Source organism: Balearica regulorum, chromosome 9 (genome assembly GCF_011004875.1).
Source record: "Balearica regulorum gibbericeps isolate bBalReg1 chromosome 9, bBalReg1.pri, whole genome shotgun sequence".
In the NCBI taxonomy this organism is placed as follows: domain Eukaryota; kingdom Metazoa; phylum Chordata; class Aves; order Gruiformes; family Gruidae; genus Balearica; species Balearica regulorum.
In genome coordinates, this window is record NC_046192.1 from 2,987,212 (window position 1) to 3,013,578 (window position 26,367).

A 26,367-nucleotide genomic window follows, 5' to 3' on the forward strand; every position below is an offset into this window, starting at 1 on the left:
ATTTAGGAGATTCAGAACAGTGTCTTAATTGCAGTAGGTTTATGAGGCACTCAAATACAGAAGTCTCATGTATAGTTTGTTTTAATTTTTTATTTTAAAATTGATTCAAGTGTCTCTAAATATTTTTGTGCTGTGTGTACAGGCAAATATTGATGTTAAAAAGAATAAAATATAAATGGATGCAGTTCTACTTCTCGTGTATATAGTGCATCCTTCTGGGTCAGATCTACTTGAGACAAGCAGCGTAAAGGTGAGAACATGTGGAATGTATGGTCCTTTAAAAAAAAAAAAGTATCTTATTTCGTTTAGAATAATCTGTTTTCCACTGCTAAATAATTTATTTGGTCTTTCCAAATATGAAAGATTTCCACTGCATCATTTGTCATGTACATCAAGATTTTTCTGATAGTGTCTTGAAATGAGATGTTCTCTTATTTGGCAGAATGAAGAACTACAGTTAGTATTTACAATTTTGCTTAATAAGCACAGCAGGAGTGTTTTTCACTGCCATGAGAGATTGGCAGTACTTTCTAAGAGTGAATTCAGCCATCTGAAAACTGATAGAACTCTGTATCCCCAAAGAGTTAAGAGAACAGAAAAATTAGGATCTTGGATGAACAGAGTTGTTTATCCCAGAACTAATACATTTACTGAGTGACCTCATATTGGTTTTGACTGAGGTTTTTCTTTTGTATTGTCCATTTTGTCACAAGCTGGTTAATTATGATTTTGGTCAGCTTTGGGAGTTTTGAAGGTCTCTTCTTTCATGGTCAGTGCGGCTTTAATCATAGTCTGGTGAATTCAGCAGGTAGCTCTATTAATTTCCAAGAATTAGTACTGTGATTCTTGTACCTGACTCTGTTCTGGGTGGTTAATCCAGCCTCTCCTTAGCTTACATGGGCACACCAGTTCTTTTTACTCTGTGTATCATGTTGTAATCAAAAGGATTGGAGTACAAGAGACAGATCACTAGAAGACGGCAGGGCAGCAAGGAAGGAAGGTTGTAAATGGAACCTGAAAGTTTAATGTAATAATAAGTAAAAAAGCACAAAGTTCAAAGTCTGTTCTCTCTATTCTGTGAGGCCAGTTACGGAGAGCTGGAAGCTGTCGGTGTGCTGTCCGTTGATGCGGATCTCCTTGTCAGTCCTTTTTGGACTCTTTGAGTCAGCTGCAGCTGGGAGCTCAGGAATAGTCTTGTCAAAATTCTCCATCTTGATCTGATATTCACCTTTGGTGTTGCGGGCTAGCATGGAGGCAAAGCGATGGTACAGCATGATCTCTGAGGGGAGGTAGGATGTTCTCCTTTGACACGTTTCTCCTGTGCCCTCCTGCACAGCTGACAGAAAGACGACCAGCTCAAAATGGTGAGCAGTCTCTCTTTGGAGGAGAGCAGCCAGGGGGCTGGATGGAGTGATTGAGTGGTAGTAGGTCAGTGGAAAGATGAAAAAAGGACACTCATCTGAAGCAATGCTGTCTAGGTGGAAGTCAACACTAGTTTGGTGCAGCTGCCCGTTCTCTTGTTCTTGGTAAAGTATAGCAGAGATCTGGACGCTGGTCAGTGGGCTGGGGCGTGTGTTGGCCACCTGGAACATAAGGTACGGCTTCCCCTCGGTGTGTGTCACTACGGCAGAGCGGGTGAAGCGGATGGAGAATGCCCGATTCTTTGGTCGGGCGATCTTTGCCACAAAAGCACCTGCATCACGGAAAAGAACAAACTGAATATGAGCACCATGCTGGGTTTGTTCCCTGCAGCCTCCAAGCTCTGTGAAACAGTCCAAAGGAACAGAAGCAGGCTTGGGTGGATGCGGTCTTTCTGGCCTCAGCCTGTGTGTTTGAAAACTGCTGGACTGGTATCATGCTAACCCAATTTTGTTTAAAAACAAAGCTTTCCTAAAAGCTGCTGCTTCTATGTCCACTTAATGATTGGATTGTGAACTGTAGCTGTAGGAAGGAGAGCCGTTAGCTTGCCCCAATTTACTGTAATTGGTAATAGTACCTGATCTTGGTGCGCTACCACTGGAGAAACTCTTTCTGAGCACACAGTAAACTAACCTGTGTATTTTTAAAGTCTTTTGACATACTTTAAGTCTGAAAATTATTTTAAATAATTTAAAAAAACCTCAAAATAGCTGTGACACTGTAAAAAATTTTCATTAAATCTGGTACTGAGGAATAGTTAAACACTGAGTAAAAGATCAACAAAAATACTTCAGCTAGACAAAAGTAAACCTTAAAATAAAAACAAATTTACTTTAAAAATTGTAATTCCATGGAAAAAACTTGGAGAGGTAATGGTATAAGAAATAAGTGGTTGAGGCTGATAAATGGGGATCTACCACAAGTATTGTCCAATGAATAGCAGAACTCTCAAGTCCAAATGTTGATATCACCTTTTTATGTCTTTGCTAATGAAAGGTGTTTAACTTCTACATAGCTGAAGTCTCCTCATCCTTGTAGTGAGTGACTTAATTGTTCTTTCAGATACCAATATGATCACTATTTATTTCTAGCTCCATTTCTTAAGTCTAATTGCTACACCTATTCTATTTAAAGATTAAATATGAAGGATTACCTGTGATGAAGGCTTCCAGCATGAGCCCCAGGACCATCTGTATTGCAAGCAGTGCGATAGCACTGGGACAGTCCCCGCTTGGGAACATAGTGCCGTAACCAATTGTGAGTTGCGTCTCCAGTGAGAAGGAGAAAGCAGCTGTAAAACTGGTGATGTACTTAACACATATAGTGTGGTTGTCAGGTGGAGCATCATGGTCCAGCTCCAAGTCCCCATTCATCTCAGCCAGTAAATACCAAAGCACTGCAAAGACTAGCCAGTGAATGACAAAAGAAGCAGAAAAGACAAGCATCATCCATCTCCAGCGCATGTCCATTAATATTCCCCATGCATCTCGGAGGTATGCCAGACCTTTTCCTTGGGCACCATCCATCTGGAATGTGCTGTGTCCATCCTTGGTCACCATCCTCAGGTATCTTTGGGTCAGGAGGGGAGCACTGGATTTGGTGTTGTTGCTCTCTATCGTATCTGTTGTCATCTTCTAGAAAAGAGAAAAAGGGAAAAAATGGGATACAATGCAGCATATTTGTGTTTTGCCTAACGTTCACAGTTTTTGACACATCAGCAGGGGTTGAAATACTGCAGCCAACAAAGGAGGGCTTATACATTGCAATCCAGAGAAGATTAAGTCAGGAGCCTGGAGAGGAATTTACCACTGTTTGTGGTAATACTTTGCTAAAAAAGATTAAGTTTAAAAATCTGACTACTTCTCAAACTCCTTTCCTTGCTTAGTTGTTTAAATATAATTTTCATACTTTACCTTCCTAAATTTACATTTGAGTCGCATGCTTTAATTCTTTAGGGGTGAGTGGGATGGGATTAGGCATACTGTATCTGTAAAGAAACTGAATTTTGTCTGATTATGTCAGGTTTTTTAACTTCTTTTTAGCAGAGTATAATAGTTTACAGATACAATTATGAATACTATTCACAGTAGTACTAAGGAAATAATTATTAGATTATTCCTGACATGTTTATGCACTTTAGGAGAAAGCTGTAGTTTACCTAGTAACCCTTTCAGACTTTCCTAGCTTAGGAAACGACTGCTGTCTGCACCCACCATGTCCAGTTAAGCAGGATTACAGTATATCAGGACAGAGCTGCTTCTGGGAGTCTGAGGCTGTTTATATAAGGATCGGGTAAAAAGAGGGCAGGAGAGCAATACTGAAAATATACTGTGACATAATTTGAAGTCTAGTCTGCCCAAGCAGTGTATTTTTATTCTTAGCGACCAAATAAGAAAATAGGACAGCAAGTGTATGGGATTTAGGAGGTGAAGGTGGAATTGCAAATATGGGAAGCAAAATGGATACTTGTAGGTATTTGATGTGTTGGGTTCCTTTGTTTACTTTTAAATGTCAAAGCTTGCCAAACTTGTCAGAGATGCTTTTGAAAAGAGACTGGCCACTCAAATCCATAAATTTTATAAATACTGAATGTTTAAAGTTCACCTGGGACAGATTAAAATTAAATACGGGTTCATGTAAAATAGAGACTTCATAATGTGTACCACCTACTTAAAGATGATTGTGAGGAAGCTTGTTTGTAGAACAACAGAGGATTTAAAAATACATGTAAATTCTGCAAATCATAATTATACATGGTATATTTAGTCGATTTAGTTGGTTTCTTATCACTTTTGACCTTTCTCTGAATTGTGACTGTTTCGGTGTATAATAGTGTACAAACAGGCTAGAGGAATTGGATTCCCCCCCCCCCCCCCCCCAAGAATGCCATCTTAGTTTTATCTTGAAACGCATTAGATCTAAGGATACTGAACTTCAGAATGAATTTATGAAAGGTAAAAATTTTTCTTGTGATCTTTGATCCTGTAAACCACCAGTTTTCGTGACTAGTTACTTGATAACAAATTTTAGTAATTACACAACATTCTCTTTTGCTTTTACTTGTGCTTAATGCATACTGAAGTATGAGAATTGACATCACAGTGAATATTTAGCTAAATTTTCATTTTTCTTTCCTTCTGTAGGTTCTCAAAACTATCCAGCTATTTCTTCTACCCATGCTGTAGTCAAAGGAGGTAGAATAGACGATGGCCTGAGTGGAATTTGGTGGTTTTTCCCTCATTTTTATTTTCCAATTCACATCTCCTAGAAGGAATAGTTTGAAACCACTCCCTGTGCCAAAGAATAAGGTGGGCTTATGGAGATTCTCCTGATCAATAGTACCAGGCTACTTTTCTTGGAGGATTCTGGTCATAGTCCATTCAGTCCATAGCATGGCCCCTTGCCTTCCTCTGAGTTTTGATCTTTGCTCTCTAAATGACAGTTTTCAGTCTTGCTGCAGTGTTATGGAATTTACAGTAACCTGAATACAATTTTAAATGCTTCAGGAACCAGATGACTAGTGATTTATCTATAAAGCAGAGTCCTTGTGCTAAGATTTAAGACTGCCCTTTGGGATGCCTTGAAGGAGCTGGAAAATGGGCGTCTCTGAATAGGAAGGATGATGGGGACAAAATGAGCTGTGGACAGTCCCTTGGTTTTATCGTGTTAGAATAAGCAGTACTCACAAGAAGCACTCCATTATTTGAGTAGAGGAGAACACTTACAGAACAAAATGCCTCTGGGTGTAAACATCATGCATTCTTGAAGAAAAACAACAACAAAACACAAAACTAAAACTAGTGTGTTTGTGTAAATTCTCATGGTACTTTGAGGCCAGCATCCGCTTCATAACCTCCAAGTTATTTGGGTTTGCAAAACAAACATATACTGTGAGAGTGAATCTGGTACTGTTTGGTGACAAGCCTTTTCTACAGTGTTACATACATTAAAAGGAAAAGGAAAAACATACTTAATGTGGTACATTTTTTCTTGGCTACACTTCGGATCTTCCACACATCAATGCTAAGGTAGTGTGCTTGAGCACTACAAACTTAGAGCAAAATGTTATCAGCATTGCAGGGTCTCAATTTTGTTGATGAAGGGGCTTTCTAAGGTGGTGATTAATCACTTAATGTTGAGTTAAAGCTCTGAAAAAATTCAGTCAGTGTTCACTGTCAGGTTGTTTGGGATCTTTTCTATGGGGAAGGATCCCTTACTGACAGGTTTCAAAGGTACTTGAGAAGGAGAATCTCCATTAGCCCCCAGCAGCACATTTCAAAACAGTCCTGTGTGTCTGCTCCTTCAGACTCCCAGCAAGGGAATTTACCTGCTGAGGTTAACCAGGTTACTGCTCTGGCTTCATTCGATGCAGGCCTCTGATTTTTCTTCTAGGACTGTTTAAAATATTAGCTAGTTTGGTGGCAGTGATAGCATTGGAAGTGTTTAAGCCTTCCTAAACTTTTTTTTCCCCCAAAAAAGCTATTGAAGGCTTTAAGAGCCATAAATCTCAACTTCCTGAGGTGGGAAAAATGGTTAAGAAACTGCAAATAGGCTTTGAGAGCAATGCAGTTGGTTTAGAATAAGAGGTGAAAGAGCAACTGCCCTGAGAGAAATAGTTTACTTAGGCTGGAGGATCAGTCCTCTGTATTCTCAAAAACAGAGTCAACTTAAGAGTAGATGTGACTTTTAATTTAAAAAGGAATTATTGTCTTCTCTCTAATCCCTTCCTTGCCCACTGTAATAAAAGATATAAATACCTTCTTTCCTTGTTACTGATAAATTAATGAAATTGTAAAGTACAATTTGGACCATCTGATCCAGTCCCCTGCCTGGCATGGTCCTTGATGTCCCCACATTAATCCCAGTTTCAAACTTTGTCCCTTTTCTAGGAAAGACATTCAACTTTGCCTTGTCTGCATTGTTTGTTGGAGAATTCTTGTCTCCACTGCTAAATACATACTGTGTTTCTAAGCCAAATTTGTCTAATGTAATCTCTTAACCTTTATGCTATGCTCCTTGGTTTTGCTTTTCCTGGTTCCTGACTTGCGAAACTGTTGTAGCTTTGGGGTATTCCTTCTCCCTCCATCTCCCAGCTGATAGACCTTGACTGGAAAGACAGGAACTGTCAGAAATTACTTTTCAAAACCTCTTTTGGCATGTGGACCAGTCTCTTGTCATGCATTCAGTGTGTCTAATCCTTCCTGTTTCCAGTCTATCGACAAATAAATGGTTATCACCAACTCCAGTGTCTGTTAGCTTTTTTAATCTCTTTACCATCACTGTTCCTCATTCTGGCTTCTATACACTCTTCTAAGACAAGGTAGGGTGAGTACTACCTTTTTAAATCAAAGTTTCCCTTTTCCTAGCAGTTGAACAGGTTCTAAACTGACCTGGCTTGCCCATGATTTATGTGTAATAAACCTTGCCTTACAGCTCTAAGATATTGCTTGCATTTCTGAAATTCACGATCCAGCACACTGATTTCCCACGCTCTGCTTTTTTTCTTGAGATCTTGTTCCTTGTGCTGTAACAGCTCTTTGTTACATTGCTGCTTCGTGCCACCATGTTGCTTTACTCTTGCTTAGCCTTTCTCTTCCCAGCAGAAGCTCTGCTGTTAAGACTCTAGTAAGGTTGCAAGGGGACTCATTTGCAGCAGTGTCTTCATTTTGTTGTTGCGTTGAGTGCATTTCAAGTGACACTTCCAGCCTGTTTTCAGGTGCACTAATGCACCTGCAACATTTTAGGAGCCTGAATGCCTTTACATGGAGCTGTGTTCAGGGGAGACTTCTGGAGTGCTGCCCCACCTGCCCAACTCCTACTCTTAATAAAATCTGTTCTAATTGACCTTGGAAGGGATTTGAGGCAGTTTATAGTGTGCTGCTTCATGATGATAGCAAAGTAGTCTAGTAGTATGCTGTTTGCTGGGAGTAACTGCAAAAATTGCTTACAGCTGTGGCATAACTTGAAGATATATTAGAAGCTGGGAGGTGCTGGCATGCCCCTCTGGGAATATGTACATTCCCTCTTTACTTGACCTGGGTCTACATAGTCTTGTACTAGTTTCAAATTTAAACATCATCTTTGTACCGTGATCATTCAGATGCCTCTGCACTTTGCAACAAGAACAAACTAAGTTTATAATTTTTTTTTTTAAAAGGCACTTTCATGCTATTAACTTTCCAGTATTGCAGTTTTTAGATTGAATGGTGATCGTTGATGTTCTGGGATTCATATTAGGAAATGAAGGGGTTTTTCAGTATTGATGACATGACTGGATCATATAACTTACGTTAAGGGATAATCTTAGAAATGTAGAAACTAATTCAGTTAGAATAATTGCTTTGGTTGAAAGCTTATGCTGCAGATATTGTTTGAAATTTTAACTATCCTACTATGTTTATCTTTTAGGTTTTGTAACTAATGCCTATTGAGATGAATTGGGAGTAGTTTGTGACAAAACTGTTTTTCCCAAGCAGTCTGCAGAATTAAGATAACAGTTCTCAGGGCTTGTTACATACATAAATAAGTCTTGTAAAAGTGGGAACTTCAATTTGTTGAGCCCAAGTCATACTTTTCAAAGCAAGTGCCACAAAGTTTAGGATGTGAGAGCTCGTACTTCTGATCTTCTGTGACAGTCTACTACAGAATGCACTTAAAGACAAAACCCAGTCTCCTCCAAATTTAGGTAAAATGGGACAGTATGGGATTTTTTTATAGTACATAAAGCAAGGCTGCACGTATACTTGATTTTTGGGGACATCTGTATTGATCCATTTTCCATATAATGTATTTTCACATAGTACAGCATACTATGAGGATATACAACATACTGTGAGGATCTGTATGAACCCAAATTCTTGATTATGAAGTGGATCAACTAGTCTGGTCACCTTTAGAGAAGCAGAAAAACTTTACCAAGACTTTGCTTACATGTTGTTTAAGGCTTTAAAATATGCTAGTATATATTAAATCCTGAGAGAGAAACTTAAATGCAAAATTAAGTATTGTTACTGGAGGAGTAAATTTAAGAAGGAGAATTTAACTGGCTGTAAGGCTGTAGTAATAGAAGTCTGCTGCCATCCTTTTTTTTGTGAAATGTGTTGGTTTTGAAGAGCATTCCTGCCCTATGTGACTTCCCAATGGCTTGTCTAGAACACAACTGAGTTTTCTAGGCTGTTGGAGTTCATACTTGATGCCTGTTCTTGGTTTCCTGGGCAGTGGTGCTAGCTCACGTAAGCACAGAGAATGCATTGATTGAAACATGATTGAAGGCATGAGATATAATTAGAGATGGTAAAAGCGGGCTTGAAGAGGTGAAGGTCATTTTTTTTATTTTGTGATGGATCTGAAGTTAAATGCGGAGCTACGATGAACGCAGCAAGAAGGCGAGGGTGACTTTTTCGTAACACCTGGCCACGTAACACCTGACTACCTTAGCTGGAGGCTTGCAAATGCTCCCTGTTTCCAGAGCATTGCAGAGTCTTTCCAGCACTGTTTATCTTGCAGACTTTCTGAAAAAGTAGTACATGATGACTTTGATTTTGCTTTGTTAGGACTATAGTCCTCTGAGACAGCATTTTCTTCTTTTTGAGGAGGGAAAATCAGAAACCATTTTGTTTAAGGTGATACTTAATTTAGCAAGCTTTAGAAATAAAACTTTGTGCCTTGAAAACAACTTAGATTTCTTTGATTATAGAAAGACAGAACAATTTCTAATTGTACAATAAGAAAAAGAAAAAGATTGGTTTGTGTACTTACGGTCTTCGAAGGGTTTGTGTGCAGGAGAAGGGGAATACCTGGGCTCCAGGAGAGCGACTGGGCTGGTCTTGTGTATTGGTCCCAACACTGGCAAGAAACTTCCCACAAGTGGTTGGTAGAGATCTTTTTTTTTAAAAGAAAAAAAAATTAAAAATGGGTTTGTATGTCTCATTCCTGTGTTTATAGTGCTGGGGGGGTTGGTTTTTATCTGAAGCTGATTTGATTGGTCATTTTGCCTGCAGGGGGGCTGGTTAGCTCTGATCATGTGGAAAAGAATGCTGATTTGTTAGGAGGGTTTCTTTACCCAACACAAACCCTTAGCAGCCAAGGAGAAATCCTCAAACACTTACTTGGAGAACGGGTGCTTTCCCCCTCACCTACTTAATCAAGATCATATTTTAAATTTGTATAATCTTAGTTTTACATGAAAGTTGAAAAGGCCAAAATTCTCCTGGAAAAGCTGAAAGGAAAAAGTTCCCGTATTGCTGCTGAAAAACACGCACTGTTCTCCGATACTTTCTCCCTAACCAGTGTCAAATACTGTTTGTTTAGGTGAAAAGAGAAACTCTTGTGTCTCACTGCTGCTTGTCTAGTACCGCTTCTTCCTCTTCTCACTAGGTCCTGAGCTCCTGAGTGTTGGTGTTAACAAAAAGGTGGGCTGAAGCTAATGGGACAGTCTCTGGAGGGTGTTGCTGAACTGTAGTTTAATGCTGGTCAGAAGATGTAGATCTGGCCACTTCTCTGCCATGTCTACATTACTCCTTTGTGAAAACCTGGAATTAATCACAGGATTTTGCTAAAGCCTAGGAATGAAACAGTGATTAGTTGGGTTGTTGATTCCGTGCAGTAAATGAAATGACTTCACTTAAGCTGGTTTTTTCTTTCTCACTTATGAAATGAGAAGAGTTACTGAGGGAAGATGTTTTAGCTGAACGACCGCACAGAGTGGTCAGCATGCTGCACTACTGAACTGAGGACAGCTTTGTAATGCAGTAGTATTTTACACTTTTTTTTTCCCCTTGGTGAGCTGCTGATGTGAGGGCTTTGATGGAACGTCAGATGTAAGAGGATCTAAGAAACAAAGGCTGTGGTTGTTTGCAGTAAAACTACTGAAGGCCTGCTGGGAAAATTATTAATGTAGACTTTCCTGCTTAGGAAACAAAATCCTCCCTCATTTTTTTTTTCTTTAACCTTCCCCCCCCAACCCTAAATTGCAAAACATTAATTCTTTGCTTCATTTGTATGGAACACTTTAATACATGTTCAGGCACAGCACCGAAAATTGTGATAGGCAGTGTGTGACCTTCAGAACCAAGGCAAATAATGTAGTGCAAGGGGACTCCCACCACTGTGGCAAGCTTGTAGGACAATGTGACTTACCCATCACCCTTCCCTCTATACTCCAGCAAAGTTGAAAGTTGAACTTCCACTACAGACAGCCTCTTGTATTCACAAGAAGGATTTCTTCTTTTTTTTTTTTTTAAGCAGTATTTTCTTACTAACCATATTTTGTACTATAGAAAGAGTATGGTGTCTGGTCACAGGTTTTCTAATCTGATTCAACTGAATGGATTGAAAAATCTAACAGTGTGATCATACAGTAGATGAAATAGCTACGGTACATGATTTCCAGATGTGTGTTGTGGAATTAACCTCTCTTATTAATTCCTTTGAATTTACTGGTTCATCCATATTTGTGACAGTGGATAAATGTTAATTTAATGAAAAAAATATGGAGTGATATTTGTGTAGAATGTCTGAGCCTTCCTGTTGAGATTGAGATTTTACGGAGGCAGAGAAAATGTGAAGCTAGAAACGCCGATCACTGTCACTGACTTTGGTTACAAGTGAGTCACTTCACTATGTATGTATTCCTATAGAGTCCCTGGCATGTCAAGTACTGTCCTGAGAAGCAGTGCTTCCTTAGAAACACCATCTTAAGGCTGTTTGTCTTTTTCTTCTGTAAAATGAGCTACAAAATTACACATCTAGGCAAAGTTATTTGAATTCCTTTAAACACACTAGCTGCAAAGATTTTTCTTCTGTTCTTGAGGAAGTGCGTAGCATGCAGCAGAAAGAAGAGAGCAAGTCAAAGCACTTAAACTCTCCTAGTTTTTCCCTTCTTTACAGGAAACAGCATTGCTGTCAATCATTGCTTCCCTGTTTGTTCTCTCCAAACAGCACGCGTGTCATAAGAAACGTGGAGTGATAGCATGGAGAACAGAAGTTATTTGCCATTCTGTTAGTAAGTCCTCTTCATAAACGTGTTGCCATGGGCCTTCGTCCCAAAACCCCAGTCTTGTTCTTTGTGGTTAGTCTTCCTTCAGCTCAGTGTTGCACAGCTGTAGGCTTTTTTGGCTGGATACTGCTAGGCTCTATCTGAAGTTTTCTGTAAACACCATTGCTGGCTTTGTGACAGACTTGAACAGAGGTGCCCTTTTACTGCTCCTTCTCTTCAGGAAGTCCAGTCAATTAGTCCAAGGCAAAACCATAGATTGCATTTTAGCTTTTTTCATCCTTAAAACATTGCCAAATACTTACTCTTGGACCTAAGTCATTTCAGCTGAAGTGAGTGTTCTCAAGTGTACGAACAGTTTGCAAAGACAATATGCTAGGACTTTGGAAGTTAGGAATTTATGTGTAAGCTGTAGGAGTATTCTTGTATACAGTTTTGTCATAGTCTTCCGTCACTTGGGTAACTTGATTGTTCTGATCCTTACCCTGTGACCTGTTTGTATTCGTAAGCAACTAGTTTCTTGGCTGGTCTATCTGATGTTTAAGATCATCTAATGCTAGATCTGTTTTGACACATACCTTGCTGTCTTTTGAATATTGCTTGCTATGGTGTCCTACTACCAGAAAACTTCAGTGTGTCATGATATGCTGCATCAGAACAGTCACCTGATGTGACATACCAGAGTGCTGCTGTGTTTGGAAAGGTTTCAGAATCACAGGTGGTACCATCCTCAGATTAATATAGTACTGAACCCTTATAATTGATTCATGTTTGTTAGATTTCTAATGCTGTAGAATTTAAAATTGGGGGGAGGGGAACAGGATCCCACTTGTGTCTGATCTTGGCAAACAGCATTTGATGTTTTGTCACCTCCATAGAAATGCTTTAAACCCCACAGCAGGAAATAGGGATGCCACTTTCTGGAGGTTCAGAATACAAAACCTGACTTGGATAGTTCAGTTTTTGGGAGGAAAACCAGCTGTCTTAAAGACTAAGAAAACCTGAGTTGCCTTGGGTGTGCCTACAGCATGTATATATCTGCAGAGGGGCTAAGAACATACAGATACTCAGTGGCAAAGTAGACTTCACGATGTTCTTTAGGTAACTCTTTTCTAAATGTTTTTGGAACAGCAGAAACAGAGCCTGTGCACTGATAGCTTGGCAGTGTTAAAGAGCAGTCTCCAGAATCTTAACTGAACTTAATAACAATGGGAATAAATAACATATTTTTTTTTAATTTGGTAGAGTCTAAAATATATATCTTCAATAAATGTTACTGAATGAGTGTCAAGTAATAGGTGTGAATCTTGATGAAAAGAATATCCACATCTCTATTATTTTTCTAGTCTCAAAATAGCAAATTGAGTAACTTTTTTCTGTTGGTAACTGTTTTAGTGAGGAAAAACAAGTCTTTTGTGCTGCAGAATAAAAAAAAACCCACATTTTTCTTCTTGTAGCACTTTAAAAATAAGTTCAGAAGGAATGAGGCATTCCTTATCATCTGGGTCTTAGGCTCATCTGGTCTGTTGGATTGCAGCTCACTCCTGGGCCACTATCTCTGTGTATTTTACTTTCGTCTGACTTGGCTCTGTACCTCTGTCTCCTAGTTTTCTATTATGCGTAGCCCATCCAAGGAGCAATACTGAGAGGCTTCCCTGTACTTCCTGTTACATTCTTCTGTGTGACTTTTTTCAGAGATCTAAAATGAAATAAAACCTCTGTGTTTCCTGGACACATATTTTCTGTCTAGCTTGTTGCCTGCCTTTATTTTCTGTGAAGCATGGGAAAACAGAATGTGGTTGGCCGTCGTGTGCAAAGATTTATCCCTTCCAGATAAGGAAATTTGCCAACAGTGCACCTACCAAATGAAGAGTTGCGTGTCTCCAGCGATTTTGCTTTATTCAGAACCAGTACCACCAGACACTTCCCAAAATGCTGTTTTAAAATTTTGGTTCTCAAAGCCCAGCAAGTACAGAAGTGGTCTTTAACCAATCTCAGCTATGAAGCCTCATATAACCCAGATATATACTTTGTTGAAGGGGACACCTGACTAAAGTACATCATCTGTATCAACAGGCAATGTGCTTTAGCTCTTTAGATAAAAACAACATGAGGAAGGTATTCCAGTTACCTGAGGGCCTCAAGTAGTCACTTTTAGTCACTTAAGTAGTCATCAGGGGGCAAGAACTCTTTCATCTTAAAAATTGGGGTGTTTCCTGCATCTCCTGTCTACTCGATAGGTCAAGGATCTTGCCATCTTGAACATTCTTGTAGAAACTTGTTCCTGTGACAGTGGTAAAAAGATTTCGTGTGAACCTGGATGTTGGGAAATTGGAAACGTCTTGAATTTTGTACTCTGGATTGAATTCTACCTATACTGTCTCACTATAGTCTCTCCGTAAAACAATATACTGTGGAAAATTTTGAGCTGGAGAAAGGAAAAGGTTTGTTTCCTCCAGTGTTTTGAGATAGTGGAGGAGGGATGTTGATTTTTCTCCAAGATTTATGCAAAGTCCAAAGGCAGTGTATTTCCTGTCTCCAGAGTGCAATATCTCTATGTAGGAAGAATTTCTGAGTTCTAAATGGAGGTTTGATATGCCGTAGAATTTCAGGTACTCTGTTTCCTCATTTTTTCATTGACAGAAAAAGCTGCATGATGTGAGAAAGGGGTATGCAATCTCCTATCCTTCCTAAACTAAATTCTTGAAAATGTCCCTGTCCACCCCAGGAATCTTAGTGCATAGTCATGCTTTGTTTTGTTTTTCCTGTCTAAGCAAGCAGGCATACTATACAATAGTCTCCAAATATCACCTTATATTTTTGGATTTTAAGATTCTAACAAGGAAAATTAAGTATACCTTTCTCTAGTACTTGAATACTTTTTAAAATAGATAACCACACAATTTCAGGTTAACACTGAAGAAGTGGCATCATGATGAGTCCTGTGAGAATTCTGGTGCCCTACAGCTAAACGTATTTAAAGAAATACAAAATCCAGAAGTCCTGAAGCTATTACTACCATTTATTTTGGTGGTGGTGTATCCTTGTCAGGATGAGTCAACAGTGAAAGCAGCATGTATGTCTAGCCTGAGTTACTGGTGTATAATGTGGGTTCTTTTTATAAAAATATTTACATCACACTTTTGTGACAGTGTTGCTCTTCATTAAGCACTTAAGGATTTTATATGTTTTATTTTAAATGTAATGTAACTTAGGAACTAAAAGACTATCTTATCTCCTAAATTCCAGGCAGACTCGTCCTTGAGCTCAAGCATAGTCGCTTCTAACTCTTAACATGCTGACCTTGACTCTCCAGAAGATGGATTCACAGGATGATGTTAACACTACTATGTTTGTCTTGGTTAATCCTTAATCCTACTTTGAATTTTCAGTCTTTCCTAAAACATTGCAAGATGCTGTACATCGTATTTGATTAAATATATAAATTTCATTCTTTTTATTACAGAACTAGCAAATATGTTTGGTTTATATAAAACGTGTGTAATGCTTACAGTTTCCTATATTCCCATTTTCCTTTAGCATGAGACTTCATGATACAGCGGTTTATTCATTCTCTCTGCACACTTTGGCCTCTTTCCTTTTATGCTTCCCTATGTCTCTTAAACTATCTTTTTTTCTTCTATCTTTCCTATCCATGTCATAATTTCTTGTATGCTTTGCTTTCTTACGTTTTTTTCCTCAATCTTTCCACCCCAAGGTACGTAGGGATGTGGAGGGATTTCCTAAATCTGTCTCGTGTTTCCTTCCATAAACTTCCATTCCTCTCCTAGGTTCCTATCACCATGTCCGGTGCCTCTAAGGGAGCAAGATTTCAACCCTTTGTTTCTAGGTTCCTAAAGACGGGATGCATGTTCACTGGCATGTGTTTTCTTTGCAGTGAGACCAAACTTTGAGGAAGGTGGGACAGCAACAACGGGGAGGAAGCATGAGTTTATACGCTCTGAGAGCGAGAACTGGCGCATCTTCAGGGAGGAACAAAATGGGGAAGATGATGATGGAGGCTGGCGACTGGCTGGGTCACGGAGGGATGGTGAGAGGTGGCGCCCTCACAGTCCAGGTGAGAGGAGATCTGGAGAAAAATGCAGCTGTGGTTATAGGGAAAGGGCAGTGGGTGAATCAGAGCATGGGGAAAGGAGAGGAAAGGGAGGTGGCATAAAACTTAGGACAAAAATAGGTAAGGTTCATGCAATTTTGGTCACAGAATCATAGAATACCATGTTGGAAGGGACCTCAAGGATCACCTGGTCCAATCTTTCTTGGCAAAAGCTCTGTCTAGACAAAAGCTCCATCTAGACATCATGGCCCAGGACCATGTCCAGCTGAATCTTGAAAGTGGCCGATGTTGGGGAATCCACCACTTTGCTGGGGAGATTCTTACAATGGCTGATTGTTCTCACTGTGAAAAATTTTCCTCTAGTCTCCAATCAGAAACTCTCCAGGAGTAACTTGTGCCCATTACCCGTTGTCTTTTCCATGTGGCTCCTTGTAAAAAGGGAGTCTCCGTCTCCTTTGTAGCCACTCTTTCAGTACTGGAACATGGTGATGAGGTCTCCCCTAAGCCTTCTTTTCTCAAGGCTCAACAAACCCAATTCTCTCAGCTTTTCCTCACATGGCAGGCTTCCCAGTCCTTTGATTTTCCTGGTGGCCTTCCTCTGGACCTTCTCTAGCCTGTCCACATCTTTTTTTATATAGTGGGGACCAAAACTGAACACAGTATTCCAAGTGTGGCCTGACAAGTGCTGAGTAGAGTGTGATACTCTAACGTATTTAAGGGAACAATATTTTTCACGTGTATGCTTGCCTGTGTTGTGCTTCAGGTGTGTATGTGCCTAGTAAAATCATGGGGTTTTTTAATAGTACTTTGTCTTTGGCTGTGATGCTGAGTGGGGAGAAGTTACCCACAGTAGGTAACGTATCTAAGGCTGTGGAGTGATGCTGACACTAAGCCATTCAGGTTGTTGGCGTCTTTCTAGTTTTCCAAATGTTTGCAATGCCAAGAGGCATAGTTGGAAAATCTTAAAATATGCTGCTCTATGCATCTTGTAGTTAGTTACAAGATGTCTTGTCTTGCTGAATTTCAGGCATCTGCTCAGTGTTACTTTCCCCTTCCCTGGTCTGACAAAGTCAGTCTGGTTCACTTGTTTTCCAGCATTGCATTGCTGAGTTGCAGGAGAAATACAAAGTGAAACTTGGTATTTAAGTAGTTTAGCTGAAACTTTGGGTTTTTTAATCTACTTGGAGAAGATCCTGCTAGCCGGTCTTACCTGTTGTGGGATCTTGGGTCTGGGTATCTTTTGGTTGCAGAAGGCTTCTGGGGACTCAAGGGAGGATTGTGGCTCTTCTACTGTTACATCTTTGTAGGGAAGCAAAGGAAGCATGGGACATTTTGGGGGCTTACGTGGACAACTTCTTTTCTTCAATTAAAAAAGTCCACTTGCACTTACAATGGATCTATCACCCTTTTCAACATCCCAAAGGACTTTCAGTGCTGTAATAGTTGTGAGCAACCATTACCTCTGTTCCTAACCCTCTCCGCAGCTACGTAATACTCTGCCCTGAAACAACTGTTAGCTTGTACTAAAATTTAACAGTGAGCCCAAGGCTAGATTTATTATCGGATGTTTTCTATTTAGAGCAGGGCTAAGGGGCAAATTTTTCAAGAATGTCATTTTCTTTTCCCCAGTGTTTGGTCACAATTGTTCATTAGACACTGCTGCTTTGTTATAGAGTTCAGATGACAGGCCAGCTATGATTGTACCTCATGATGATCAGATGCAGCATGATACTCAAGAGTGGAGTTTTTTGCAAGTACAAGCCTGCATGCTTTAGCTTAAAAGGAAGCATAGACTTCAAAGTTCAGAAGTTCATTCACGGCTTGAACTTTTTTGGAAGATGTTCTGAGAAAGGTTTTGAAAATTCATCTTCCATCACAGGAAATATTACTGCTTATTTGAATTTTTGTTGCAGTAGACAACTAACTTAACTTCACTTACAAGTTAGTTGTAGCAGGTATAATAAAAAGCCTGTTCTAAGAATTCTGTGAATCTGCAGAGTAGCAGCTAATGTTGAGATAGACTGAGTTGACAGCTATATTGTGCTAGTCTCTCAGCTTTGGTCAAGGCTGTATTTGAATTCTCCTTTTAGTACTAGCCACAGGACTATCAGAATGGTTTTAATCACATTCTTGCTTTAAACAATGTGTTTAATGCAAATTGGCATGGCTTAAACCGCTTCTTTGTACTTATTCTGCTGTTAGGTAATAGTACTAATCATGTGTCCTGCTAAAAATAGAGAAATGTCTTCGGAGTATTGTCGTCCTTTGTTTAGCTGGACCTTCCTTTGACTTGGCTCTGCGTACTCTCTACTAGATTGTATGCTGCTTGGTTTTTTCCTTTTGGGTGAGAGCAGTTGAGAAGAACGTTATCAGTTGTCAGGCGTGAGTTTATCTTCTGTTTTTAAGCAAAGAATACTGTGATTCTCACAGACCATTGTTTTTCCAGCTTTTTAATTCCTCTTGCTCCTTCAACTGTGTTTACTGCAGGGATAGCTGACCTAAATCTGCTCATTTTGTACGTTTTTTTATAGGCACAAAGGATCAAGAGGATGGACTGTTTCTGCTGAAGCAGTCTTGTGCCCCTATGTGTAGCTTCCCAGGTTCTGTGGTCTGCTTTATTGTAGCTAAAGTTAACCCCCTTGATGTAGCTGAAGGGATCTGTCATGTATCCATGCTGTGTTTAAACTGTTCTCTCACATGGCTATGCCTCGTATGAGGTGAGGGATCTGCTGAGTATTGATGGTAAAGTGAAGAAGCAAATAGGTTGGACTTTTCCTTAAAATAGCCAAGCCAAATGCTTTTTTTTTTTTCTTCTACTACTTAATTCAGAAGGATGTAAACTTGTCTGTTTTTACAGCATGAAAACTGTCTGGATTGCATCACCACGCTTTTCCAGTCAGAGTTGATGGGGTTTTCTACTTTTTCTACTACTGTCTGTGCACTAGGACTAGAAGTCTGATGAGAAGACATCTTTCCTTGGCTTATACAATGGAAAAGTTGATTTGTTGGTTGTTCTGGGTAAATGTGGTACTGCTGCTGTCGTAGATGTGAAATAGGATCTTTAGACTGGGTTAACTATCTGTAAGAAGAATGTGACCATAGCTTGAAATTCACTGGCTGCTTCAAAGTTCTCTTGTTTGTTTTTTTTTAATTTTTTAAACCATCTTTTTTAATGATGTAATGACTGCTTACCTAAAAAGACCTTTCTTTTTGTTGTTCCAGTTCTTGCATTCATACAATGATTGACCTTTAAATTTGCAGAGCAAGCCCATTTTATCAGATAAAGACAAACTTTTTTTGGTCCCAAAACTAGTGAACGTGGTGTATAGATAGTTTTGTTTTTTGTTACCAAGTCATCCTTGAGGAGTAGGAATCATCTCTTCTTGCCTAAAATTTCTCTCTGATGTGATTTCTCTCTAAAATTTCTCTCTGATGTCTTCGCTTAAGCAGCTCTATTAAGATCTTTCCCTGAAAAGACTTTTAGAGAGGCATTAGTCTGTAATCTCATGTAAAGATTTTTTTGGTTGCTGCTTGTCTTGAAAGGCTTTTCAAATTCATCTTGGTTCACTCCATTTTCAGAATCAGTTGCTGTGAATCAAGTAGACTTTGGGTGTTGTGCCTTGTGCTTCTTGAATATCTTAAAGCAGCTAAAGTACATTTGAGAATCTTGCTCTAAAATTGAACAAAAGAAAAATTAGGTTCATATACAATATATGCCAAAAAAGCAATGTGTACTATTCCTTTGTCTCTTGTTTAGTATTTAGTATTGGTTTAGTATACATTGGAAGTTTCTTTTCTGAATTAGAGAATATAACTTTTAAGAGATAAATAGCTATTAATAATTGAAACTAAAGCGTACTACGATTTCCTACAGCAGCCAGTAGTCCTTTCTTTCACCTATAATGTCATCATAAATTGCAAGGGATAAATTTAGCTTAAAATTATTTCTTTTAACTTGGAATCTTGATCATATAACTAGTGCCTAATGGTACTACAGGACTGAATTTAAAAGTGTGTTTGGTCCTAACTGTTGGCTAAAAACTTCAGGTAAGAATTTAAGATTTGTCTTTACTTTTGACTGTAAAGATTGGCAGCCCTGTACTTCGCACCTGAGTTGCTTGCTGTATTCTAACAAGGCTTTTATAAACTTTTGTTGTTATTAAGAAACAATGGCATGTGTCTGCTCTATCTCTTATTTTTGCCTGCCCACCTAGGTGTGGACTATAAAAGGAGGTTTTGTGACTAAATCGTTGCAAGGAGACCATATGGTAAACAAAGTCTCTTTAAGTTCTTAATTTGAACTTTGAAGATACATGCAATTAACAAAATGCTCAGAATTGATCTTCAAAAACCATGTTGCTTGATTGCACTATGAAGAGCCTGCGCCCTTGTAGCGGTGTGAACTGTAAAAATAATCAAGACTCTTAATGTATGATCTCAAGATTGCCCATTTATGGCTGTATAGAAAATTCTTAATACCAAACTTTCCTCTTTTCTACAAGAGAGAGCTGAAGAAGAGATGCTCAGCTGTTTGTGAGCCCCAGGATAGCAAACAGGCAGAGATATTAATCAGTTTGTATGATATGCCATTGCCAGGTTCAGGCCATAGCTCTGTTTTTCCACATATTGGGAAACCTGACATGGACGTTGCTGGCTGTACTGAGGAGATGTCTGCCCATGGTTTTAATTGGAAATATAGTCTGGTTGTCAGCAACCTCTCACACTTAAAGCTCAGAAAAAGCCCTCCGATTCCAAAGGAAGTCCTGGTTTTGATGCATCGATATTTCTGATGAGGAGGGGGGAAGTAAACTTAATACTGCCTCTGATGCCGTGTTAGTGGAATTGCAGTCTCAGGCCTTTTCTTTTGGGTAGACCATGGTGTCCAGCTTAGTTGCGGGTTGCTCCCAGAGATGCTCTTGTTCTTTTAAAATTGAGCAGCATTTAATGAGATGTTTGTATGTATGACTTCCCTGAAAAGAATGCCTTTAGGAACCCGCATTTCCTGAGTTTGCACTAAGTTGGAGACCAGGACGCTGTGTGGGCAGAGGTGCACAGGGGGTGATTGCAGGCATCTTTGTCTCAAGAGGATGCATGAAATGGTTATTACTTATTTTAACTTTAATGGTTATTATGAATGGTTATTACATAGACTACCAGGTTGGAAGAGACCTCAAGGATCATCTGGTCCAACCTTTCTTGGCAAAAGCTCCATCTAGATGGAGCCCAGGCGCTGTCCAGCTGAATTTTAAGTGTCCCAAAGTGTACTTGAGCTCTCTGGAGTACTTACTCCATTAGTGCATCTTCAATGAGCCTCTACTTTTGCTTATGTATTTTTTGGGAGTTATTGATGAACAAGAAGTTGACATAACAGGCCTAAGATGTTAAGAACTACTTTAAGGCAGGCAGGAAAGATGGGACAGGTGCAAGCTTACTGTGCCTTATTTCTTTCCTTAATGACACAAAAAAAGTTGCTTCAGGACATTGATTTGACAGTTTTGCATACCAAAAAGTTATTTGTTTCCACAGTATAACTAGAAGCATAGCTTAAGTTACAGAGTGGATTTATTTGCAAATAAGCACATATGGTATAGTGAAGGCCTTGTTAAAGTCTAACCTTTTGTGTTTCCATGATAAAATATAATCTTAAAGTTCATAGTGTTTCTAGGAGTTTGTTTTAAATTTCCTGTATTTGTGAGACAAAGGTGGATTTTTGCATGGTTAATACTGATACTTAAAGTTGGTGTGGAAACATTCCTCATCCGTTCAAAGCAAATGGAACAGAGGACAACGTTTTTCCTCTTTACTGTGATTTTTTTTTTTCTTGGTAGCTGTTTGATAAAGTGAGACTGCACTGATTGCAGAAATTCTGAGACCAAAAAAAGAAATTATTTTTCACCAGAAAAGAACACAGCCACCACTAAAAGCACTAAAAACTGAGGTGCTTTCATGTTTTGCTTTGCACCTTTCTGGTTAAGACAACTTCTATTGGATGGAAAGCTGTTTACAATCCTTTCTCTCCCAATTTGTTTTCCTTAGCAGCAAGTTTTTTACAGTTTAAATAACATTATTGCAGTCAGAGGATTTTAAGCTTGGCTGAACGAAGATGTCTTCTGAATAGATTAGAAAGAAAAGTGAAATAAATTTTATACTTCAATTTGGAAAGTTTTCCCTCTTACTATCATTCCACGTTTTGGTATTCCATGGCTAAAAAATTACCATTCAAGGGACTTAACAGTTCTTTCAGAGGTATTTGAACAGTTATCAGCCTGTTTTTCATGTATATGCACAAAAGTGTTTCTGAGGGCAAGAGGAAAAAAGCATGGGTGGTTTGTTCAAGATATGACTTTTGCAGATTGCCTAAAAGAAAATATAAAATCTTACACATATAAAGATGCTGAAAAAGATTTAAATCAATGATGGCTCGTAAATGCAATCAGCATCTGGAGTTGCTTGTCTTATTTTGGTGCTCCAGCATGTTTTAGATTATGTAGCCCAGCTTTCTTAGCCTTATGTGTGTTTTTATGCTCACAATGTAATTTATTATGTGGGGATATACAGTGGATAATATTTGAAAGTCGCATGCTTAAAGGTAAGATACTCCTTTTCTTTCCCCTGACCTTTAAGATGCCTGTTCATAGGTGGATTGTACCCTTTAGGGGCCTTCTGAATTTCTGTCACTGTTTGTCATCTCTTCACCCACCCCTTCACCCTTCCAAGTTAGCTACTACCCCCAGGACTGTCTTGTAAAGTTACTTTCCCCCCACCTTAGACGGCCCTCGTTCTGCAGGCTGGCGAGAACACATGGAGCGGCGGCGGCGGTTTGAATTTGATTTCCGGGAACGAGATGATGAACGGGGTTATCGACGAGTACGGTGTGGGAGTGGCAGCATGGATGACGACAGGGACAGTCTCCCTGAGTGGTGCTTAGAAGATGCAGAAGAAGAAATGGGAACATTTGACTCCTCTGGAGCGTTTCTCTCTCTAAAGGTGAACAGCTTTCTTGGGCCCTTTGTTCACTTTGAGCAAATGTCCTATTATGTCAGGTGAATTATGGATGATAATGTTGACTTTGTAGAAGGTGCAGAAGGAGCCAATCCCTGAGGAACAGGAGATGGACTTCCGACCTGTGGAGGAAGGGGAAGAAAGATCTGACTCTGAAGGGAGCCACAATGAAGAAGCCAAAGATCATGAAAAGACCACCAAGAAAGAAGGGGAGAAAACAGATAGAGTAGTAGCAGGTAAGTGGGACTTCTCATGCATCTGTTCTATGCTGCAGTGTAGAATTTCTGTTAATTCAGTTACGTAGAACCATGCAATGTTACAGAAGCAGTGGAAGAAGCAGTCCAAACATCTTCACCGGCTGCCAGGTCAGATACCCCACCGAAATCCCAGCCTCCAGACCCACTGCAGACGAGCCTTTTTGAAAGGAAGGAAGAGTCTGTGCCAGAAAGAACAGAAAAAACAGAAGATAAAGAGAATCGAACAGAGAATACACCGCCAGCCAAAATGTCCAACAGAGAAGGTAATAAGCTTGATAGATGAATTTAGTAAGTTTCCATTAACTGTTGTGATTATTCTTGGTCTATTTTAAGAGTCAAGGACTGGATTATGGTGATAAAAAGCTGGAATTCCCCAGCTGGTCTATAAATACAAGATTTGTTGGATATGCTATTTCAAATGCTTGCAGTGCACTGGTACTTTATGTTGCAATGCAGTCCAGAGAAACACAAGCTAGTTGTGATGTGCCTCGTTGTGGTAGAGCAGATCAGCCTGGACAAATGTATGTGGCCAGGGAATGGGGTATGCTGAAATGTGCTGAGTATCTGAAAATATTTTTGTGTTGGTGCTAATTTTGAGCTGCTGAATATTTTCTACAGTAAGTTCTTAAAAGTCATTTTTATTTATGTTAAAGATAATGAACTAATTTTAAAATTTTTCTTTAGATTTGGCTTCTGTCGCTCAACCTTTGCCACAGATTTCTGCAGACACAGCTTCTCCTGCTCATCTTTCTCCTCCTGTTTCCAATTCAAATCCTGCTCTGCGGCCAGTTCAGACACCTGTCACAGCTGCTCCAGGCATGGGCAACATTCCTGCTGACCCAGATGATGAAGAGGGCCTTAAACACCTAGAGCAGGTAAAATGTCTCAAATTCCTTTGTTGTTGCAATCGTGAGACTGCAGGAATGTGGAATGCAAAGAATATTTGAAGCCCATAAAAACAGAAATGCAGCTGAAACTTCACATTCCACGATGTATACTGAAAGCTACTTTTTTCCCCTCCATTATTTTTTTTGGAGAATAATTCAAGCCTATGGTATTTTTCTGAATAAGGGTATGATACCCAGTGTTAAAGAGCTAGAGATCCTAGTGCTTATGATCACTGTCAAGCAGCATTACTGTTTGCCTTGAGAAACCATAAAACAGTATGCCCAACATGTTAAAAATAAAATGAAAAAATACATACATGAAGTGCATACTCCGTTCATGAAAGTTTTGTGACTACTGGTATGTAGAGCATTTTTCATGCTGGTGCTCCCATACCTGTTTTATTTTTCATCATGATACTGTGTGGGACCTTCTTGGTAAGTTGTTTTAAAGCTTTACTTAAGCAGGTGAACTGTGTTTATTCATGATTCTGACAATGTGGTAGGCTGAGCTCAGGGATTGTGGTGCAGTTACACAAGTCCTCGAGTTGCTTATAATTACTGCTATGCTCTTGAGCACTGGGTACTACAAGGTGGCTGTATTTGGTGCACTCATTTTCAAATCTGTAAGCACACAACTAACTCTTGCATTCCTTGCTGGTTTTGATGTCTCCTGCAGCAAGCAGAGAAAATGGTGGCCTACCTGCAGGACAGTGCCCTTGATGATGAAAGACTAGCAGCAAAAATTCAAGAGCACAGAGCAAAGGGTTCCTCCATGCCGTTGTTCCATGAAGCCATGCAGAAGTGGTACTACAAAGATCCACAAGGAGAAATTCAGGGTAGGTCTGTGCCCTTTACACTTCCTCTTTTGTTTCACAGAACCATAAAGAGTTCTTCACAAAATTACGAACGACAGATACCAATGCTTGTTTTTACAAAAGCGGCACATTTACCACTCTAGAATTAGGTTTTGAAAATAGATCTTCTACCCATCACTGCCCCCATCAGCTCAGCATGCCTAATGTCCGGAATTATTCTTTATTGTGGCTAAGGTTTGCAATTGCTTCATATTTCTGTAAGTTGAGGTTAGACTAAAACCTGTTTTTCATGCCAATAGTTACTCAGATTTCCAGATAATAGTGGAAACAAAACAAGAACATGACCATTCAGTATCTTGTTGAAGAATCCATGAGAAACATTGAAATCAGTTTTCTAGTCTCATCCCAAAGACATTGAGTATTCAGGGAAGGGTAACTTTTTTTAGAATCTAGAGCTGTTTAGTGTGAATGACTTCCTCAGCTATGAACTCTCGATAGGATTTTTGGGGGTGTTATTGGTGGGATCTCTGCCAATCTCATGTCTGCAGGTATTACACATCTTGAGGGTTATCTATTCACCTCTTTAAGTTTAAACGATGTTAACCATAAAGCATTTTTAGTTGCTCAGTATGCTTTAAACTATATGTTAGTTACTGCTGGATCTTTATTGCTTAGTGACAATCTAATAATTTTTTATTGGAGTAAGTACTTCCTTGAATGTGACCTCCAGAAGTAAACACTCCCATAGTTTTTTATTGCGATACATCTTGTGGTTTCATATTCTCTGGGAGGAATTTCTTTCTAAAGATTACTTCTTACAGATAAGGCAGGTAATTCTTGCTTTTCAGAAGATATTTTTGTGGTTCTTACTCTGTTAAATCATCTTTTTTTTTTACACTGGTTTTGTGTCCGTTTGGATATGTAAAATTAGTATAGGAGTCCTTATTTGAAATCTTTCTCAGGAAAAAGAGGAAGAGAAGGAAAAGTGTAGCTTTTTTAGAAAGGGAAGAGAAACTGGTTTCCTCATTATCTTAAAAAATGTAATTGTTCACTCAGAGGTGGATCATCTGCTAAGTTCCAGAAGCAAAACTATAAAACACATGAATTTCTCTGATTTGAAGGCAAGAGTTGAAACAGGCTACAGTTGTTTAATTATATGTGCAGTATACACGGGGAAAGTAGCGCTTGTGCTTTTAGCACTGTCAGCTAGCAGATACTGCCGAGGTCCAAACTGGAAATTGCAAGTGTTGTCAGTGTGGTGCTGAGCCTGATGTAGTGAGCTTTGCTGGGAGGCAGGATGTGTATGAGCTGGGCCAAGCTCCACACCACCGTGGCCGCTTGGCTTTCATCTCAGAGCTGACTCATCTCCTTGCAATGCATGGTAAAAGCAGTCACACACTTTTCATTAAAGATTATCTGGGGGAATGCTGTAGTCACCATAAAGATCTAGATATATGCATTGACACTCCGGCCTTGAATGTACTGTCTGTCCAGACAGGTGGATGACATGGACAGGAACGCCTGATGCTAGGTACTGTGTTACTTTAACAAGCACCGTGGTCTTTGTTTCTGGTATGCTCAACTTGGCCTCACTTCCCCTTCCCCCCATGTGTGTGGTTGATGTTATTTCAGGTCCTTTCAGTAATCAGGAGATGGCAGAGTGGTTCCAGGCTGGATACTTCACTATGTCGCTGTTGGTTAAGAGAGCTTGTGATGAGACTTTCCAGCCACTTGGAGACATCATGAAAATGTGGGGCAGGGTTCCCTTCACTCCAGGTCCAGCACCACTTCCACATCTGGTAATTATGTGCCAGTTACAGTATTCAAATAGTCCTGTAACAAATGGAAATTGAAATATTTGTGTCAACTGCTCTGTTTTGGAATCACAGGTGTTCCAAGCACCACAATTGAACTCCTT

At 39.5% G+C, this 26,367-nt stretch overlaps 2 protein-coding genes across 22 annotated transcripts in view; one reads left to right on the forward strand and one right to left on the reverse strand.

Moving 5' to 3' along the window:
- GIGYF2 (GRB10 interacting GYF protein 2) overlaps positions 1-26,367 on the forward strand; it is an 80,575-nt gene that overhangs the window by 35,379 nt on the left and 18,829 nt on the right. For 14 of the 21 annotated variants that reach the window (XR_012836703.1, XR_012836704.1, XR_012836705.1 and 11 more), the window contains 7 exons: positions 15,312-15,491; positions 22,258-22,475; positions 22,564-22,726; positions 22,795-23,010; positions 23,432-23,622; positions 24,311-24,470; positions 26,082-26,248. Coding sequence is in view for 15 of the 21 variants with exons in the window: in XM_075760786.1 (XP_075616901.1) it covers positions 15,312-15,491; positions 22,258-22,475; positions 22,564-22,726; positions 22,795-23,010; positions 23,432-23,622; positions 24,311-24,470; positions 26,082-26,248 (1,295 nt within the window). In the remaining 6 variants the exon portion in view is untranslated. The remainder of the gene's footprint in view (positions 1-15,311; positions 15,492-22,257; positions 22,476-22,563; positions 22,727-22,794; positions 23,011-23,431; positions 23,623-24,310; positions 24,471-26,081; positions 26,249-26,367) is intronic. The other 7 variants (XM_075760788.1, XM_075760793.1, XM_075760790.1 and 4 more) reach the window with 4 other exon arrangements.
- On the reverse strand, positions 257-9,325 carry KCNJ13 (potassium inwardly rectifying channel subfamily J member 13). The gene is made up of 3 exons (XM_010311051.2): positions 9,174-9,325; positions 2,573-3,050; positions 257-1,693 (listed from the first exon to the last, which is right to left on the reverse strand). Exons 2-3 carry the CDS (start codon positions 3,048-3,050, stop codon positions 1,071-1,073), a joined length of 1,101 nt encoding a protein of 366 aa, XP_010309353.1. The 5' UTR covers positions 9,174-9,325; the 3' UTR covers positions 257-1,070.

Excerpts from the sequence above, each read along its gene's own strand:
- KCNJ13 (XM_010311051.2), bottom strand. The coding sequence starts at position 3,050 with ATGACAACAGATACGATAGAGAGCAACAACACCAAATCCAGTGCTCCC. Across the intron at positions 1,694-2,572 it reads GCTGGAAGCCTTCATCACAG|GTGCTTTTGTGGCAAAGATC; the intron begins GTAATCCTTCAT and ends TCCGTGATGCAG.